The sequence below is a fragment of the Scyliorhinus torazame genome, chromosome 4 (assembly GCF_047496885.1).
Source record: "Scyliorhinus torazame isolate Kashiwa2021f chromosome 4, sScyTor2.1, whole genome shotgun sequence".
Classification (NCBI taxonomy): domain Eukaryota; kingdom Metazoa; phylum Chordata; class Chondrichthyes; order Carcharhiniformes; family Scyliorhinidae; genus Scyliorhinus; species Scyliorhinus torazame.
Window position 1 is genome coordinate 326190537 of NC_092710.1, and position 21300 is coordinate 326211836.

General features: G+C 47.7%; 1 protein-coding gene across 1 annotated transcript in view; it reads left to right on the forward strand.

The window, feature by feature from the left end:
• Window positions 1-501: 501 nt before the first annotated feature.
• kcnk17 (potassium channel, subfamily K, member 17) overlaps window positions 502-21300 on the forward strand; it is a 50103-nt gene continuing 29304 nt past the window's right edge. Inside the window, exon 1 of the mRNA XM_072500585.1 lies at window positions 502-714. Within this exon, the coding sequence (XP_072356686.1) occupies window positions 502-714 (213 nt within the window). The remainder of the gene's footprint in view (window positions 715-21300) is intronic.

A 21300-nucleotide genomic window follows, 5' to 3' on the forward strand; every position in this document is an offset into this window, starting at 1 on the left:
GCCCACAACACCAAAGGACAGTCATGCCAATTTTACCAGAGTGAGGTGTAGGAGGAGCTTGTGGCTGTCTGCCTTAATTTGAGTTCAAACATTTTAAAAACGTATTTAATTTTGCAGTGTTTATTCGTAACCTTAGAAAACCAGTCGCTGAATCTGTCATGGGAAGAGAATCTTGGCTGTGACAATGCTATTGATCATCAGCTTGTAATGAAGTTGTTTCCTGATTTCATGTCCTGCTGAGTAGGAAGTGCCTGTGTGAGGTAAGTGGAGTGTAATCGACTGTAAAAAAAAAAAGAAAATTGACTGGATATCTGTTGAATATAGTCAGTTAACCGAGAAGAAGCACTGACAAGATCTTTCGTTCCTGATGCAAGGTGCAATGTAAAGCCATAGAGGCAGGAATGAGCCTCTCCTTTCCTCAGCCTGTCTGATTCAGTCAGCCAAGTGATATGGTGTTGGATAGTTAGTGGTGTGTTGGTTTTTAACACACAGCCCAAAGCCATGTCATATATTACCGTGCACAGTATCAGAATCAGCTGGACGGTGATTTTGCTTCTGGGGTATTTTGCTTACTTGTTCCTGGGAGCTGCAGTATTCCAAATGTTGGAGAAGCAGGCAGAGACGCATACCCGGAGTAACTTCCAACTGGCAAAGCTCAAATTCCTTACAAACTACAGCTGCCTGGATGGACCAGCTCTGGAAAGGTTTGTGAGGGTAAGTAGAAAAGCACGGAGGGGTGGTGGGAGTGGGGAGGGGATGGCAGGGGGTGATACCTGTGCACTTTAAAGAATAATGCAAAGTACAGGAGTGCGGATAGTCAAGTGAAGCTTCAATGGGTTTAGAATAATCCATTGAGGTTAGATTAAATAAAGACCAGAGAAGTTCTAGCTAAACGGTAAGATTAGTGTACGGTAAACATTTTCAAAGTTCTATGCCATTCATGTTGTAAGATAGTCTCAACGTCATATAAACAGCTTACTAACAGTGTAGATGCATTCCAATGATCAATATTCTGCACATTCCCCAAGGGCTATACCGGCTAACCGATACTGACGTTTCCAGTTTTTGGTACATTAAAATGCAGTTTGATTTTTAAAAACACCCCTGCTAAGCTTTTCCAGTCACTCAAATAGGGCAAAGTATCACATAATTAGCTTTTACACTGTTGGAAATCCGGTTGTTGACAGGATCCACAATTTTTGAAATAGTGTGGCGTAACTTGTTATATTTCTTTGTGGCCGCAAAGAGAAAAGTATGGAGATGCCCAGACTCTGGATTCTTGTTAAATACAATGAGAGGTTTATTAAGGATGTAGCTCCTACAGTCAAGATGCCGATCTGCCCCAAATCTGCACAAACACTCTGCTGACATCACTGCACACCATGCGACCCATAACCAGCAATAATGTATTCCCAGATACAGAACATCCCTCCCTCTTCACTTCATTAGTGTAACAACAACAATTAACATTCATACAACAGATCTCCTTATGTATTATTTCTACACATGTTTCAGTAAGACAGTCTCAGTGGTGCACATCTATTCACTTCTGGTAGAATTTGACTTTCTTGAACTGGGCTACTTGCGACATCAGATGTGTCCTCGTTCCTTTTTGTCGATGGTACTTCCTAAGTCGTTATTTCAGTATCTGCCACAATAGACATTGGAAAGTCCTCAGAAACAGAATCTGAACTTGTCACTGCCTCTGGTCTCCGTTTCAAAGTGTAGTGCTCTAGATCTTCTAAAGGTAGAACCTCTTGAGACGTTTCTGCAAACTCACTTTGTGCAGCAAATAACTAATCAGCAAGACGTCACCAAACTGTTTCAACATCCATCTGTGTGGTGTATGATATTGGACCTGCCTTTGCTAGGATCATAGCTGGTACTCAGTTCTCAATGGTGGTGTAGCTCCTAGCTAACGCGCTCTCTCCCTGGTTGAATAATCGCCTTTTAAGAGATTTTTCTCCATCCCAGCTTGTGCTTGTTGATGTTCCATCCCATTGGGCGAAGTATCGTAAGCTAATTGAAACTAATAATTGACAATCTGTGAAGTATCAGGTGGAACAAATCAAACTGTATTCGTACTTTCCTCTTATACAACAGCATTGCCGGTGAACTTTGCGTGGTAACAATGTTCAGTGTTCCGATAAAATATCAGAAATGTGTTTACTCTTCTTGATAATGTCCCTTAGTCCTTCAATGTTTTGATAGAATGCTATAATGATTACACAAAACCAAGCCATTCGTTGCTGGGCGATATGGAACTGACATGATGTGGTGCATAACGTTCCCTTTCAAGCAGACCTCAAACTCCTTTGAAGTAAACTGTGTACCGGTATCACTGACAATCTGGTGAATATTTCATCTAGCTTCCCATATGGTCTGCCCAGTCGCGACTACTTCATTATTGTGACTTCTGGCCATTTTGAGTGCGTGTCCACAGTCACTAGGAGCATGTCTCCCTCCAGTGGACCAGCATAATTGATGTGTATTCTCTGTCGTTGCTGGGTTGGCCATTCCCACGGGTGTAATGGTTGTAATGGTGAAGTGTTGCTTAGTTTTGCACAGGATTGACATTGCCCAACTTTCTCTTCAATTTGAGCATCTAATCCCGGCCAGCAAAAATAACTGCATGCCAATTCCTTCATCCTAACCAAATCAAGATGTCCCTCATTCAGTTGGTCAAGGATTCTACTAAGTAAGCACAGAGGAATAATCACACGGATTCCCCACAATCCAACTCCACTCTGTACTGTCAACTAAAGTCCTTGTGTGATGTAGGGCTTGAGGTCTGGATTTTTCATATGAATGTCTGACAGCATTTACGAATGGACCAAGTTCATCAGCTGCCCCATCACTAGATCACTTCTTCTATATCTTTGAACTTGACATGAAGTCATACGTACTCTATCCACGAATGAGAAATACAAAATATTGACTAAATGTTCTTCAGGGACATGCTGACTTTGTAACAGCAATTGTGATAAAGCATCAGCATTTTCTTGCTGCTCTGACTTGTGATACTGGATATCGTAAGTGTGTGTCGACAATATCAATGACCATCTTTGCAATCTACTCGCTGCCAAAGAAGGGAGACGTTTATCGGCCAACGATTGTAGTCAAGAGTAAAATGATCCATCAAATGTGTAACATGATGCCCAGAAGTGCAATCGTGGAACCTTCTTACACAGAAAATGATGCTCAAAGCTTTTCTTTTTAACTAAGCGTAATTTATCTCTGCACTATTAAGAGTGCGTGAAGGCATAATGCGAGACGATTGAACCAACCCCATTGAGTGAAGTATCGTAAGCTAATTGCAACTTCATCTTGGGATTATGATTTGGTTTATTTGATTTGATTTATTATTGTCACATGTATTAGTATACAGTGAAAAGTGTTGTTTCTTACATGCTACACAGACAATGCGTACCGTACATAGGGAAGGGAGGAGAGACTGCAGAATATAATGTTACAGTTGTAGCAAGGTGTCGAGAAAAGATCAACTTAATACGAGGTAGGCCCATTCAAAAGTCTGACGGCAGTAGGGAAGAAGCTGTTCTTGAGTCGGTTGGTATGTGACCTCAAACTTTGGTATCCTTTTCCTGACGGAAGAAGGTGGGAGAGAGTATGTCCGGGGTGCGTGTGGTCCTTAATTATGCTGGCTTCTTTTCCGAGACAGCGGGAATTGTGGACAGAGTCAATGGATGGGAGGCTGGTTTTCATGATGGATTGGGCTACATTCACGATCTTTTGTAGTTTCCTGCGGTCCTGGGCAGAGCAGGCTCCATACCAAGCTGTGATACAGCCAGGAAGAATGCTTTAAATGGTGCATCTGTAAAAGTTGGTGAGAGTCGTAGCTTACATGCCAAATTTCCTTAGATTATAATAAACAAACAACTCTGACTTCAGTAAAGCCTCTTTCACGTCATTGTACACATTCTCACCTTCTTCTGACCACTGCCATGCCTGTTTGACACATAGCAACGTGTGTAAAGGCTTCCATCGTGTTGCTAAATTCGGCACAAATTTACCAAAATAATTGAGCAATCCGAAAAACAACCTTAATTGTGTCACATTTTGAGGACGTGGTGCTTCTTAGATTGCGGACATTTTCTTTGGTTCTTTGTGTAAACCATCTTTGCCGATAATATGACCAAAATAATTTATGGAGGAGATGAAAAAGTCACCCTTCTCCATCTTAACTCTCAGGTTGTCGCTCTGGAACCACCTCAGGGTATCTTCCAAATTCCCCAAGTGTTCCTGTTCGTTTGAACCGGTGATGAGTATGTCGTTCAAATAACATTGCGCTCCATTTGACCCACTTAGAATTTGATCCATGGATCTTTGAAAATGAGCAGGTGCGGGTGTTATTCCAAAAGGAAGTTTTCTGTAATGCTACAGACCTTTGTGTGTTACGATGGTGAGTAATGGCTGTGAATCAGCAGTCACATTCATCTCCCGATATGCCTGTCAAAGATCAATTTTACTGAATTTCTGCCCTCCATAAAGTTCAGCAAACAAGCCACTGGCCAGAATTCTCCAGCCATTGTGATTCACTTTTCCCGTCGGCAGTTCCCGGCAGCGTGGGACGGTTGCAATGGGAAATCAAATTGACAAGCGGCGGGAAGGTAGAATCCCACAGCCAACGAAGGGTGTGTGGCTGAGAAACTCCCGGCTGTGGAGGGGGAGAACCCTGCCCATCGAGTCATGGTCATAGAGGCCTACAGCACAGGAAATGCTCTTCGGCCCATCATTTATGCGTTGGTCAAAAATAGCCACCTAACTATTCTAATCCCATTTTCCCGTAGCCTAGTATGCCTTCGCATTGCAAGGGCACATCTAAATACTTCTTAAATGTTATGAGGGTCTCTGCTCCTTTAAAGCAGCAAGTTCCAGACTCCCACCACCCTCTGGGTGAAAAGGTTTTTCCTCACATCCCCTCGAAACCTCCTGCCTCTTACCATAAATCTATGCGTCCTGGTCATTGATTCTTTCACCAAGGGGAAATGTTTCTATGTTTCTCCCTGCCGACTCTATCTACGCCTCCCATAAGTTTAGACATCTCAACCATGTCCCCCCACCCACCTCAGTCTTCTCTGCTCCAAGGAAAACAATCCCTGTCTATTTAATTTCTCTTCAAAGCTAAAACTCCCCAGCCCGGGCAACATCCTGGTAAATCTCCTCTGCACCCTTCTCCAGTGCTATCACATCCTTCCTATAATGTGGATTCCAGAACTACACACAATACTCCAGCTGCGGCCTAACGAACATTTTAAACAGTTCCAGCATAACCTCCCTGCTCTTAAACTCTATGCCTCGGCTAATAATGGCAAATATATCTTCTTAACCACTTATCTACCTGCCCTACTACCTTAAGAGATCAGTGTACATGCACACCAAGGACTCTCTGATCCTTGGTACTTCCCAGGGTCCTGTTGTTCATCCTGTATTCCCTTGCCTTGTTTGTCCTGTCCATGTGCATCACCTCACACTTATCTGGATTGAATTCCATTTGCCACTGATCAGCCCATCTGGCTCTAGAGCTTTGTCTGCTTTTAAGCATGACAGACCACTCAGAACCTCCTCTCTGCCTATGTTAATGTATTTAATTTCATCACAGTCCCTCTCCTTGATTTCCAAACCCAAATCGTCCCTCTCGCGAGTGAACACCGACGCAAAGTATTCATTGAGAACCCTACCAACGTTCTCCGGCTCCACACACAAATTACCCCTCTGGTCCTTAATGGGCCCTGCTCTTTCCCTTGTTATCCTTTTACCCTTAATGTACTTGCAAAACTGCGCAGGATCCTGGCAGTATCATAGACATAGACATAGAATTTACAGTGCAGAAGGAGGCCATTCGGCCCATCGAGTCTGCACCGGCTCTTGGAAAGAGCACCCTACCCAAGGTCAACACCTCCACCCGATCCCCATAACCCAGTAACCCCACCCAACACTAAGGGCAATTTTGGACACTAAGGGCAATTTAGCATGGCCAACCCACCTAACCCGCACATCTTTGGACTGTGGGAGGAAACCGGAGCACCCGGAGGAAACCCACGCAGACACGGGGAGGATGTGCAGACTCCGCACAGACAGAGACCCAAGCCGGAATCGAACCTGGGACCCTGGAGCTGTGAAGCAATTGTGCTATCCACAATGCTACCGTGCTGCCCTCATGCTATCATATCATACCAGGGGCTGGTTTAGCACACTGGGCTAAATCGCTGGCTTTTAAAGCAGACCAAGGCAGGCCAGTAGCACAGTTCAATTCCCGTACCAGCCTATCCAAGCAGGCGCCGGAATGTGGCGACTAGGGGCTTTTCACAGTAACTTCATTGAAGCCTACTCGTGACAATAAGCAATTTTCATTTCATTTCATTCATGTGCCCTTTTTTGCCCTCCTAATTTCCTTGTTAAGTTCCCTTTTTCACATTCTAGGGCATCTACTGTTTTGAGTCCTCTATCTACTTTAGAATTACAGTGCAGAAGGAGGCCATTCGGCCCATCAAATCTGCACCGACCCTTGGAAAGAACACCCCACACTTCCACCCTATCTCTGTAACCCAGCAACCTCACTTAACCTTTTTGGACACTGAGGGCAATTAAGCATGACCAATCCACCTAACCTGCACTGGACTGTGGGAGGAAACCAGAGCACCCGGAGGAAACTCACACTGACACGGGGAGAACGTGCATACTCTGCACAGTCAGTGACCCAAGCCGGGAGTCGAACCTGGGACCCTGGAGTTCCGAAGCAACTGTGCTAACCACTGTGCTACCGTGCCGCCCCATAAGCCTCCCTTTTTCTCATTATCCAATGCTATATATCCCTCGATATCCAGGATTCACTGAATTTGTTGATCCCACCCTTTTTCGTGATTGGAACATATTGGCACTGTACTCTCCCTATTTCCTTCTTAATTGTGTCCCACTGTTCTGTCACAGATTTACCTAAAAGTGTCTGCTCCCAGTCCACTCTGGTCACATCATTTCTGATCTTATTAACATTAGCCTTTCCCCAGTTTTGAACTTTGATTTTATGCCCATCCTTGTCCTTTTCCATAACAGTCTTCAATTTAGCAGAGTTATGTTCACTGTCTGCAAAATTGTCCCCCATTGACACACTATCCACTAGCCCGGCTTCATTACCTAAAATGAAGTCCAGGACCGCCCCTCTTGTAGGCCATTTGATGTACTGGCTTAAAATGTTCCCTTGGATGCATTTTAAGAATTCTGCTCCCTCTAAAACTTTTAAATTATGGCTACCCCAGTTAATGTTGGAGAAGTTAAAATCCCCACTGTCACTGCACTATTACTTTTACACTTCCCTGAAACTTTTCTACATAACTGCTCTTCTATTTCTCTCGGACTCTTAGGGGGCCTGAAGAACACGCCCAGCAATGTGACTGCTCCTTTTTGGTTTTTAAGTTCTACCCATATGGCTTTATTTCAAGAGGCTTCTAAGAGGTCGTCCCTCCTTATGGCTGCAATTGATTCCCTGATCAAAATTGCGACACCATCTCCTCTATTACCTCTTTCTCTGTCTCGCCTGAAGATTTTGTATCCTGGAATATTGAGCTGCCAATCCTGCCCCTCTCTCAACCATGTCTCAGTGATTGCAATGACATCATACCCCCATGGTTTAATTTTTTCTCTCAACTCATCTGCCTTGTTCGTCAGACTCCTTGCATTAAAATGTATGCCTTCCATTCTTGCTAAATTCCCTTGTGACTTAACTGGTCTAGACATTCTATGACTTCCTTACTTGCTATCTCTTCTAATTGTGGCTGTGCATCTCTCCCTGCTGAACATTCTCTCAGGATCCCAGGCCACTGCCAAGTTAGTTTAAATCCTCCCCAAAAGCACCAGCAAACCTCCCCACAAGGACACTGGTCCATTTTGGTTCAGTGCAAACTGTCTGCCTTGTACAGGTCCTACCATCCCCAAGAACTGTCGTAATGTCTAAGAAATCTAAAGCCCTCGCTCCTGCACCATCTCTTCAGCCATGCATTCATCTCGACTAACCTCCTATTTCTATATTCACCAGCATGTGGCACCAGAAGTAATAATAATAATACTAATAATCTTTATTAGTGTCACAAGTAGGCTTACATTAACACTGCAATGTTACTGTGAAAATCCCCTCGTCGCCACATTCCGGTGCCTGTTCGGGTCACAGAGGGAGAATTCAGAATGCCCAAATTACCTAACAGCATGCCTTTCGGGATTTGTGGGAGGAAACTGGAGCACCCGGAGGAACCCCACGCAGACATGGGGAGAACGTGCAGACTCCGCACAGGCGGTGACCCAAGCCGGGAATCGAACCTGGACCCTGGCACTGTGAAGCAACAGTGCTACCATGCTGCCCAGTAATCCAGAGATTAGTACCTTCTGGGTTCTGTTTTTTAATCTACGTCCTAACTCCCTCAATTCTGATTGTACAATCGCATCCCCTTTTTCGGCCTTTATCGTTGGTGTCAATGTGTTCCACGACATCTGTGTGTTTGCCCTCCCTCTTCAGAATGCATGAAGCCGTTCATTGACATCCCTGACCCTGGCACCAGGGAGGCAACATACCATCCTGCAGTCTCTTTTGCGGCCACAGAAATGCCGTCTGTTCCTCTTGCAATTGAATCCCCTACCACTACAGCCCTGATATTCTTCCTCCTCCCCTCTCGTGCAGCAGATCCACCCATGGCGCCATGACGTTGGCTGCCCTGCTTTTCCCTACCCATTCATCTCCCCAACAGTATCTAAAAGAGTATGTTGTTAGAAAGGGGGATGGCCACAGGGGACTCCTGCACCACCTGCCTTCCTCTACTCTGCCTGGTGGCCCTTTCTGCCTGTTCAATCCTCACCTGCGGTGTGACTACCTCACTGAATATACTATCCACGACTTGCTCAGCGTCGCAGATGCGCCACAGTGAATCCATCCTCAGCTCCAGCTCCAAAATACGGCTAACCAGTAGCTGCAATTGGACACACCTCCTGCAGACGTGGTCGCCAGGGACAACCAGCTTCCATGATTTGTCACACAGCTGAGGAAGAGTATATCATAGGCACAAGCTTTCCTGCCATGACTACCCTTAAGCCCCTTATTTACTCCCTTTTCAAAGAAAACATTATGCTTATATAAGAATATTATTAACTTACCTCCTTACACTAACTTTATTTCCGTTACCCTACTTTGTTTACTTATATAACTTTATTCTCTCTCTCTCTTGGGCAGTCCCTCAGTGTCGAGGATGACTTGCTTCCACTCCAGGGAGGTGGGACTTGCAGTTGCTGAATAGTCCGATCCTGGATCCACAGACTCTGCCACAGGTTTGGCAGGTGTCCTTGATGAGGTGGGCGGGGACACTCTGGATTCTGGGTTCTCTTTCCACTGTTTACGCTAGGCCTCCGCGCGTATTCTACCCTACGGTGCTCGAGGTGATTGGCACCTTCACGGATGTGCTTTCTCCAGCTTGTGCATTCTAAAGCAAGCAATTGGCTTTCAGAGTGTCTTTGTAGCGTTTCCTCTGCCCTCCTAGTGATCGCTTGCCATTGCGGAGCACGGAGTAGAGCACTTGTTTTGGGGTTTTTGTTGTACATTGTCCATGTTTCTGATGCATACGGGAGGGCGGGGACCATGGCTTCGCTGCAGACCATGAGCTTGGTGCTGGGTTTGAGATCTCGGTCTTCGAATACTGTTCCCCAGGACTGCACTGGCGCACTGGAATAGAGGTTGGATTTCATCGCCGATGTCGGCTCAAGCTGAGAGGAGGCTCCTGAGGTATGGGAAATGGTCTACATTGTCCAGGGGCTCACAGTGGATCTTGATGGTTGGGGGAGCAGGTTGGTAGAGAATGTTTGTTTTCCGGATGTTTAGTCTGAGGCCCATTCTCTCATATGCCCCGGTAAATGCGTCGACGATAGTTTGTAGCTCGGCCTCTGAATGTGCATACACAGGCGCCGTCTGTGTACTGCAGCTCGATGACAGAGGTTGGGGTGGCCTGGAGGCGTTGGAGATTGAACAGTTTCCGGCTTGTCCGGCTCCTCCAGAGGGGAGCTTCAGGGTGACTGGGTGGAGAGTTGCTGCAAGGAAGATGGCGAAGAGCGTTGGTGTGATGACGCAGCCCTGTTTGACCCTAGTTTGCAGACATATTAGGTATGTGGTGGTTCTGTTGTTGAGGATCACAGCTTATATGTCATCGTGGAGCAGCCAGAGAATGGTGACAAATTTTTGCGGGCAGCCGAATTTGAGGTGGATGTTCCACAATCACTCACAGTTGAGAGTCGAAGACCTTTGCATGATCGAAGAAGGCCATTAACAGAAGTTGATGCTGCTCCCTGCACTTTTGCTGGATTTATCGTGCTCTGAATGTCCATTGAGCCTCTTGATGGGCAGAAGCTGCACTGAGGCTCAGGGATGAGCTCTTCAGCCACTGGGAGGAGGCGGTTAAGGAATGTTCTCACGATGGCGGAGAGCAGGGAAATCCCTCAGTAATTTCCACAGTCGGGCCTGTCTCCTTTCTTGATGATGGTCACAATTAAGGCGTCTCTGAGATCATCCGGCATGCTCACTTCCTTCCCGACACGGGTGATGAGGATGTGGATTCTTGTCACGAGTGCACCTCTGCCACACTTTAGTACTTTTGCGGGATTCCATCTGTGCCAGAGGCCTTGCTGTTCTTCAGTTGTAGGAAGGCTTTTTCGACTTCAAAGTGAGCGGGGGTTGGGCTGAGATGGCGGAGGATAGCGTCTTGTAGGATGGTGTCGAGGACACTTGTGTCGAAGGCTGTGTCTTGGTTGAAGAGGTCCTCGAAGTGCTCTCTCTGGCAGGAGTTGACTGCCTCTTTGCCTTTGATGAGCAACTCTCTGTTTTTGGCTCTCAGTGGGGTGGGCCTCTGGGTACTCGGACCATAGATTGTTTTGATTGTGCTGAATAAGCCGCGCACATCATGGTTGTCACTGAGTTGTTGAGTCTCCTGCGCTCTTTTCACCCTCATCTGTTCTTTAGGTGGTGGGTTCTTTGTTGCACCTTGGCCTTCTGTTGCCTGTAGTCTTGTTTCCTCTGTGATCTCCTTGGATAAATTTATTGGATAACTTTACTGTAATGACCCTGACTTTTACTTATTTGTGTTGTTTCTCAGTTAATTCTGTCCTCTAAACAAATTCTTCAATCAGTGGCAGTGGATAATGATCAACGTACAAAACTGGGGTAATAGTATTTTTAAAGTCTCCATAAAGTTTCACTGAGACTTCCTGTTTTACTACAGGAATGATTGTAGTAAAACAGGAACATTGCATCACTTGTTGCAATAGGTTCAATGACGTTTGCCATAGAAACATACATAGAATAATAATCGCTTATTGTCACAAGTAGGCTTCAATGAAGTTATTGTGAAAAGCCCCGAGTCGCCTGGTCGGAGAGGCCGTTTCGGGAATTGAACCCGCGCTGCTGGCATTATTCTGCATTACAAGCCAGCTGTTTAGCCCTCTGTGCTAAACCAGCCCCATAGAAAATAGAAGCAGGAGGAGGCCATTCAGCCCTTCGAGCCTGCTTCGCCATTCATTATGATCTTGGCTGATCATCAAGTTCAATACCTTGATCCCGCCTTCCACCCATGCCATAATCCCTTCAGCCCCAAGAGCTTTATCTAATTCCTTCTTGAAATTACACAACGTTTTGACCTCAACTACTTTCTATGGTAGTGAATTCCACAGATTCACCACTCTCTGGGTGAAGAAGTTTCTCCTCATCTCAGTCCCAAAAGGTTTACCCCTTATCCTCAAACTATGACCCCTAGTTCTGGGCTCCCCCACCATTGAGAACATTCTTTCTGAATCGATCCAGTCTAATCCTGTTAGAATTTTATAAGTTTCTATGAGATCCCCTCTCACTCTTCTAAACTCGAATGAATATAATCCTAACTGCCATCCCAGGAATAAGCCTGGTAAACCTTTGTTTCACTCCCTCCATAGTAAGAAGATTCTTCCTCAGATAAGGAGACCAAAACTGCACACAATACTCCAGGTGTGGCCTCACCAAGGCCCTGTACAATTGCAGCAACGCATCCCTGCTCCTGTACTCAAATCCTCTCGCTATGAAGGCCAATATACCATTTGCCTTCTTTACTGCCTGCTGTACCTGCGCGCTTACTTTCAGTGACTGGTGCACGAGGACAACAAGGTCTCACAGAGTATCCATCTCTCTCAATTTACACCCATTCAAATGATTATCCACCTTCCTATTTTTGCTACTGAAATGGATAACCTCACATTTATTCACATTATACTGCTCCTGCCATACATATGCCCACTCACTCAGCCTTTCCAAATCCCTCTGAAGCATCTCGCAGCTCACCCTCCCACCCAACGTTGTATCATCTGCAAATTTGGAGATAATAATCTCCAAATCTCCAATCTGTCTATAATTCCTGCTGCCTCAGAAAGCAACCAGCATAATTAAGGACCCCACACACCCTGGACATACTCTCTTCCACCAGGGTAGTTGTTATGGGGGACTTTAACTTTCCAAATATTGACTGGAAACGCTATCGTTCGAGTACTTTAGATGGGTCCGTTTTTTTCCAATGTGCGCAGGAGGGTTTCCTGACACAGTATGTAGATAGGCCAACGAGAGGCGAGGCCATTTTGGATTTGGTACTGGGTAATGAACCAGGACAGGTGTTAGATTTGGAGGTAGGTGAGCACTTTGGTGATAGTGACCACAATTCGATTACGTTTACTTTAGTGATGGAAGGGATAGGTATTTACCTCAGGGCAAGAGTTATATCTGGAGGAAAGGCAATTATGATGCGATGAGGCAAGACTTAGAATACATCGGATGGAGAGGAAAACTGCAGCGAATGGGCACAATGGAAATGTGGAGCTTGTTCAAGGAACAGCTACTGCGTGTCCTTGATAAGTATGTACCTGTCAGGCAGGGAGGAAGTGGTCGAGCAAAGGAACCGTGGTTTACTAAAGCAGTCGAAACACTTGTCAAGAGGAAGAAGGAGGCTTATGTAAAGATGAGACATGAAGGTTCAGTTAGGGCGCTCGAGAGTTACAAATTAGCTAGGAAGAGAGCTAAGAAGAGCCAGGAGGGGACATGAGAAGTCTTTGGTAGGTAAGATCAAGGATAACCCTAAAGCTTTCTATAGATATGTCAGGAATAAAAGAATGACTAGGGTAAGAGTAGGGCCAGTCAAGGACAGTAGCGGGAAGTTGTGTGTCGAGTCCGAGGAGATAGGAGAGGTGCTAAATGAATATTTTTCGTCAGTATTCACACAGGAAAAAGATAGTGTTGTCGAGGAGAATACTGAGATTCAGGCAACTAGACTAGAAGGGCTTGAGGTTCATAAGGAGGGGGTGTTAGCAATTCTGGAAAGTATGAAAATAGGTAAGTCCCCTGGGCCGGATGGGATTTATCTGAGGATTCTCTGGGAAGCTAGGGAGGAGATTGCTGAACCTTTGGCTTTGATCTTTAAGTCATCTTTGTCTACAGGAATAGTGCCAGAAGACTGGAGGATAGCAAATGTTGTCCCCTTGTTCAAGAAGGGGAGTAGAGACAACCCCGGTAACTATAGACCAGTGAGCCTTACTTCTGTTGTGGGCAAAATCTTGGAAAGGTTGACAAGAGATAGGATGTATAATCATCTGGAAAGGAATAATTTGATTAGAGATAGTCAACACGGTTTTGTGAAGGGTAGGTCGTGCCTCACAAACCTTATTGAGTTCTTTGAGAAGGTGACCAAACAGGTGGATGAGGGTAAAGCAGTTGATGTGGTGTATATGGATTTCAGTAAAGCGTTTGATAAAGTTCCCCACAGTAGGCTACTGCAGAAAATACGGAGGCATGGGATTCAGGGTGATTTAGCAGTTTGGATCAGAAATTGGCTAGCTGGAAGAAGACAAAGGGTGGTGGTTGATGGGAAATGTTCAGACTGGAGTCCAGTTACTAGTGGTGTACCACAAGGATCTGTTTTGGGGCCACTGCTGTTTGTCGTTTTTATAAATGACCTGGAGGAGGGTGTAGAAGGATGGGTGAGTAAATTTGCAGATGACACTAAAGTCGGTGGAGTTGTGGACAGTGCGGAAGGATGTTACAAGTTACAGAGGGACATAGATAAGCTGCAGCGCTGGGCTGAGAGGTGGCAAATGGAGTTTAATGCGAAAAGTGTGAGGTGATTAATTTTGGAAGGAATAACAGGAAGACAGAGTACTGGGCTAATGGTAAGATTCTTGGCAGTGTGGATGAGCAGAGCGATCTCGGTGTCCATGTACATAGATCCCTGAAAGTTGCCACCCAGGTTGAGAGGGTTGTTAAGAAGGTGTACGGTCTGTTAGCTTTTATTGGTAGAGGGATAGAGTTTCGGAGCCATGAGGTCATGTTGCAGCTGTATAAAACTCTGGTGCGGCCGCATTTGGAGTATTGCATGCAATTCTGGTCACCGCATTATAGGAAGGATGTGGAAGCATTGGAAAGGGTGCAGAGGAGATTCACCAGAATGTTGCCTGGTATGGAGGGAAGATCTTATGAGGAAAGGCTGAGGGACATGAGGCTGTTTTCGTTAGAGAGAAGAAGGTTAAGAGGTGGCTTAATTGAGGCATACAAGATGATCAGAGGATTGGATAGGGTGGACAGTGAGAGCCTTTTTCCTTGGATGGTGATGTCTAGCACGAGGGAACATAGCTTTAAATTGAGGGGAGATAGATATAGGACAGATGTCAGAGGTAGGTTCTTTACTCAGAGAGTAGTAAGGGCATGGAATGCCCTGCCTGCAACAGTAGTGGACTCGCCAACACTAAGGGCATTCAAATCGGCATTGGATAGACATATGGATGAGAAGGGAATAGTGTAGATGGGCTTTAGAGTGGTTTCACAGGTCGGCGCAACATCGAGGGCCGAAGGGCCTGTACTGCACTATAATGTTCTATGTTCTATGTTCTATGTTCTATTCTTCTGTCAGGAAAAAGATACAAAAGTTTGAGGTCACATACCAACCGACTCAGGAACAACTTATTCCCTGCTGCTATCAGACTTTTGAATGGACCTACCTCGTATTAAGTTGATCTTTTCTCTACATCCCAGTTATGACTGTAATATTACATTCTGCAGTCTCTCCTTCCTTCCCTGTGTACGGTATGCGTTGTACCAATACATGCGACAATAATAAAATAAATCAAATCAAGAAATACATTTAGATCCCTGATCCAAATCATTAATATATCATGTGAAAAGTTGGGATCCCAGCACAGATCTCGGCGAGTACCCCACTAGTCATTGACTGCCAATTGGAAAAAGACCCATTTGTTCCAACATTTTGTCTACTGTCTGCTAACCAGCTTTCTATCCATCTCAAGACACTACCCATAATCCCAAACCTTCGACTAACTGCCCTTACTAATCTGTCTCGTTCTTCATCAACTTTAGACTTGATGGTGTCCGATACAGTTCTGGCTTTGAGGAGTTGGGTGCGCTGTCCGGCTTGATTTCGAGGTGTACCTCAACTCCAGTCATTGAGCCTGCTGAACCTTTGAACAGGTTGTGTACTTTTTCTGAAGTTGTTGCAAGTTGCTCTTTGAATCCACTAACTTATTGACTGGTTCCCTGTTGAGCCTAATCTTGGTCAACCATGCTCTGCCAAATAGAGCAGGAAGGTTCCCCAGACAACATGAAGAAGCAACTTCGCCATCTGTCCATATCCATTCACCATAATGCATTTTATAAAGGTTCAACCTCTTCAGTGTAGGTCCTTAGGATCACATTTGACGGGTTTAGATGTGTTATGCTTCTTCATGTAGCATAAGCTGCTTCCTTGATGTATACTCTGACAAAGGAAGGTTCAGACTTGCAGATAGGTTTAACACATTTATTGAACAGTTAACAATTCTCCTCCTTGAGTTCAACTCTCCTGCTGATCTTACTATAGTAACTCAATCTAACTGGCCAGTCTGCTCTAAGCCATGCGGTGGGTGTGCTGCTTCCGATCTGCCCCTGTCTCTCTGAGTGTCGCCTGTGGAAAAGAGAAAGCATGTGTGACCTGTCCTTTTATATGGGTTGCCCCCTTGTGGTAGTGTCACCTCTGGGTGTCTTAGATTATCATAGAATTTACAGTGCAGAAGGAGGCTTTTCGGCACATCGAGTCTGCACCGGCTCTTGGAAAGAGCACCCTACCAAAGGTCAACACCTCCACCATATCCCCATAACCCAGTAACCCCACCCAACACTAAGGGCAATTTTGGACACTAAGGGCAACTTATCATGGCCAATCCACCTAACCTGCACATCTTTGGACTGTGGGAGGAAACCAGAGCACCCAGAGGAAACCCACGCCGACACGGGGAGGACGTGCAGACTCTGCACAGACAGTGACCCAAGCCGGAATCAAACCTGGGACCCTGGAGCTGTGAAGCAATTGTGCTATCCACAATGTGCTGCCCATTGGTCATGTCCTATTCTATGTGTTTATTAGCTGTGTGTCTGCATGTCATGATGTCTCTGGTGCTCCGTCTAGTGTTTACTCAGTCCTAGTGTATCTATCTACATTAACCCCTTGTGTATTTACAGTGATGCTTTTCACCACAGTTTTAAAGACAGATGCTTCAGCTTTTGATGATAAATTGTCTCAGTATTAGCAATACTGCTGCACCATATCCACCTACATTTTAATTTTGTGACCATCAAGTTTTGGATATGCCCAAAAATGTTGTTGACCACCCTGCATTAAGAAAACACATTAATTTAAGTCGTTCCAGTAGCTCGGTTTTGCTGTGCTTTGAGTGATCTTGAGCTTCATCCACTAATTTGTAGACAAGACTAGATTGTTTAACTGTACTGTTTTTCTTGCACTTTCTTGATGTCGGAGAGGTTTTCTGAACCCAACATGGTAATGTGGTCACTCTTGCCAAAGTTCTAACCTGTATTTGATTTGCTTCAGTATTCCTCCACTGAGTGTCCAACCCTTGTGCAATGGTGACATGGTTGCACCTTTGCAGCCTTGCTCCTTGAGGTATCCATTTTATGGATCTTCACTCCAGCCCTTATCTGTGAAGCTTCTCTCGTTGCAAGCTCCTTAGATGCAGCAACTTCCACAATAGCTTTGAGAGTTAAATCACTTACACTAAGCAGGTTCCTCTGATTAGCTTTGCCCCGGAATGCACAAGCCAGTTTGTCTCAAAGAGTATCATCAAATATTGTACCAAATTCATAATATTTAGCGAATCTTCTTAAAGACACCATAAACTGTAAAATAAGTTCACCTTCCTCCTGACTAAGGCAATGGAACCAAAACCTTTTTGCAATAACAGTTCAGGAAAGAAATGTCCCTCTAAAATTTTCATTAATTCACTGAAGGACTTGACTCTTGTTTTGATGGGTGGACATGATTCTATAGCAGCAGGTCACGCGAACGACAGCTCCTGCTGGGATCAGTGTTTCGGGCCGCTAAAAGGAACGGCGGCGGCAATTAACAGGAGGGACCGACCTGGGAACAGACGTGGGAGAGACCCTCCCCTCCCCCACCCGCTGGTACATGGAGAGGACCAGGAGCGGTACCGGCAGATGCGCGAACCCGGGGAAGAAGGTCGAGAAGGTCCGGGAGGACAAAATGGCGGCCGGAGAGGATCGGGAGGTGTGGGCTCAGTGGGCCAGAGAACAGCAGGAGCTCCTTAAAAACTGCTTCATGGAGCTGAAAACGGAGATGCTGGCCTCCATGGAAAGAATTGTGGTGACCCAGGAGGCGCAGGAGAAGGAGATCAAGGAGGTGAGGAGGAAGGTGGCGGAGAACGAGATCCTGGGCCTGGTGGTGAAAGTGGAGGCGCACGAGGCGCTCCATAAGAGATGGCAGGAGAGGCTGGGTGACCTTGAATGCAGGTCTCGGAACCACAATCTGCGGATCCTGGGCCTTCCTGAAGAAGCGGAGGGGGCGGACGCGAGCACGTACGTGGCCACAATGATGGGCGCGGGGGCCTTCCCGCGGCCCTTGGAGCTGGATGGGGCGCACAGGGTTCTCGCCAGAAAACCGAGGGTAAACGAGCCACTGAGGGCGATGATGATATGGTTTCAGCGCTTGGCAGACCGGGAGCGAGTCCTGCGGTGGGCGAAGAAAGAGTGGAGCAGTAAGTGGGAGAATGACGAGATCCGAATTTACCAGGACCTGGGAGCTGAGCTGGCGAGGGGGCGTGCAGGTTTTAACCGGGCGAAGGCGGTCCTCCACGGTAAAGGGGTGAAGTTTGGGCTCCTGCACCCGGCGAGACTGTGGGTAACATACCAGGACAGGCGTGGTCGTTCATCAGGCAGGAGAAGCTGGACCTGAACTAAGGGACAGTTGTATGGGGGTGAAATGTGCGTGTGGGGAGAGACTGAGGGGAGGACGGCGGGTAAAGCATAAGTTTATGGGCATGTCTGCCCTAGTTTGGTTGGGGGTTTTGTTGTTTGTTTTGCTTGTTTTCCAGGTGTTCGGTGCTAGGGGGCGGGAAACGCCCGGGACGGGCTGTCCGGCGCACAGGGAGGTCCCAGATGGCGCTTGCCCCTCTACCCTGCGGAGTAGGGAGGGTAGGGTGGCCCGAAGGAGGCAGCAAGTTAAGGGTTGGTATGGAGAGGCGGGAGCGGCTGGGGTCAGCATGGGTGAGCTGACTCACGGAAGCACAATGGGGGGGAAACCAGAGCTAAGCAGATGCTTGGCGGGGGGGGGGGGGGGGAGGGGTGCTGCTTTGCTGACTGAAGGGGAGCCAGTTGAGGGGTATGGATGGAGAGGCGGGCGGGGGGGCCGCCGGGGGAGAGCTGGAGGAGGGAGGCGGGGGCACGCGGTTGGCCGAAAAAGGGAAATGGCTAGTCGGCGGGATGGGGGGGTGGTTAAGCCCCTGACCAGGCTGATCACGTGGAATGTGAGGGGCCTGAATGGGCCGGTCAAGCGGTCCCGCGTGTTCTCGCATTCGAAGGGGTTGAAGGCGGACGTGGCCATGTTGCAAGAGACGCACTTAAAGCTCGCGGACCAGACGAGGCTGAGGAAAGGGTGGGTGGGACAGGTGTTTCACTCGGGGTTGGACTCAAAGACCAGAGGAGTGGCTATTTTGGTCAGTAAACGAGTGGCGTTTGAGGCGGGGAGCATCGTGGCGGACAAGGGTGGCAGGTATATAATGGTGAGTGGCAAGCTGCAGGGGGCCCGGGTGGTGTTAGTGAATGTATATGCCCCGAACTGGGACGATGCGGACTTTATGTGGCGTGTTTGGTAGGATCTCGGACTTGGAGATAAGTCACCTGATTATGGGAGGGGACTTTAATACGGTCTTGGATCTGAGCTTGGATCGTTCCAAGTCCAGAACGTGAAAGAGGCCGGCGGCGGCCAGGGCCTTGTGGGAGTTCATGGGCCAGATGGGGGGAGTGGACCCCTGGAGGTTTACGCGGCCAAGGACGAAGGAGTTTTCCTCTTTTTCCCATGTCCATAAAGTCTATTCGCGAATAGACTTCTTTGTGTTGAGTAGGGCGTTAATCCCGAGGGTGGAGGGGGTAGAATACTCGGCCATTGCGGTCTTGGACCATGCCCCACACTGGGTGGACCTGTGACTGGGGGCGGAACGGGGTCAGCGCCCTCTCTGGTGACTGGATGTGGGGCTGCTGGCGGACGAAGAGGTGTGCGGGCGGATAAGGAGGAGTATTGAGAATTATGTGGGAGCGAATGACACAGGAGAGGTGACGGTGGCCGTTGTTTGGGAGGCTCTGAAGGCAGTCTTTAGGGGAGAATTAATCTCCATTAGGTCCCATAGAGAGAAGAAGGAGAGGGTGGAGAGGGAGAGACAGGTGGGAGAGATACTCGGGGTAGATAGGAGGTACGTGGAGGCCCCAGAGGGGGGGCTGTTGAATGAGCGCCAGAAGTTACAGGTGGAGTTTGACTTGCTGTCCACGGTGAAGGCAGAGGCGCAGCTGAGGAAAGCGAAGGGGGCAGTTTATGAGTATGGGGAGAAGGCGAATAGGATGCTGGTGCACCAGTTGCGCAGGAGGGAGGCGGCCAGAGAGATTGGGGGAGTGCGGGATAGGGAAGGCAACATGGTGCTGAGCCCAGAGAGGGGTAATGAAGTCTTGGGGAGTTCTACGGAAGGTTATACGAGTCGGAACCCCCCGGGGAGGGGGAAGGGATGAGGCGGCTCATGGACCGGTTGAGGTTCCCTAGGGTGGAAGCAGAGCGGGTGGAGGGACTGGGGGCCCCGATTGGGTTGGAGGAGGTAGTCAGGGGGCTGGCAGGCATGCAGACGGGCAAGGCCCCGGGCCTGGACGACTTCCCTGTAGAATTTTATAAGAAGTTCTCGGAGCTGCTGAGCCCACTCCTGATGAGAACCTTCAATGAGGCAAAGGAGAAAGGGATCCTCCATCCGACAATGTCGCAGGCATTGATCTCGCTTATCCTGAAGAAGGAGAAGGATCCACTTCAGTGTGTGTCCTACAGGCCGATATCGCTCCTGAACGTGGAGGCCAAGCTGTTGGCAAATATGCTGGCCACCAGAATAGAGGACTGTGTCCCGGGAGTGATTGGGGAGGACCAGAGTGGTTTTGTTAAGGGCAGGCAGCTGAACGTGAACGTGAGGAGGCTCCTGAATATTATCATGATGCCCTCGGAGGGGGGTGGTGGAGGGGGAGGTGGTGGCTGCGATGGACGCGGAGAAGGCCTTTGACAGGGTGGAGTGGGAATATCTGTGGGAGGCGCTAGGCAGGTTTGGATTTGGGGAGGGATTTATATGGTGGGTCAAGCTGCTGTATCAGGCCCCTGTAGCGAGTGTGTCCACAAACTGGCTAAGGTCAGAATATTTCAGGCTGCACCGGGGGACAAGGCAAGGGTGCCCCCTGTCCCCTTTGCTGTTTGCCCTGGCAATTGAGCCGTTGGCCATTGCACTCAGGACTTCGGGGGATTGGAGGGGGCTGGTGCGCGGAGGGGAGGAACACAGGGTCTCCCTCTACACGGATGACCTGCTGTTGTATATTTCGGACCTGTTAGAGGGGATCAGGGAGGTCATGCGGATCCTGGGGGACTTCGGGAGGTTCTCGGGGTATAAGTTGAACGTGGGGAAGAGTGAGCCGTTCGTGGTCCACGATAGGGCCAGGAGGACAGACTGATGGAGCTCCCGCTCAGGATAGTGAAGAGGAGCTTTCGGTACTTGGGGATACAAGTGGCCAGGAACTGGGATGCGCTGCACAGGCTCAACTTAACCCGGCTAGTGGAGCAGATGCAGGGAGAGTTTAAAAGGTGGGATATGCTCCCGCTTTCCTTGGCAGGATGGGTGCAGACTGTGAAGATGACGGTTCTCCCCAGGTTC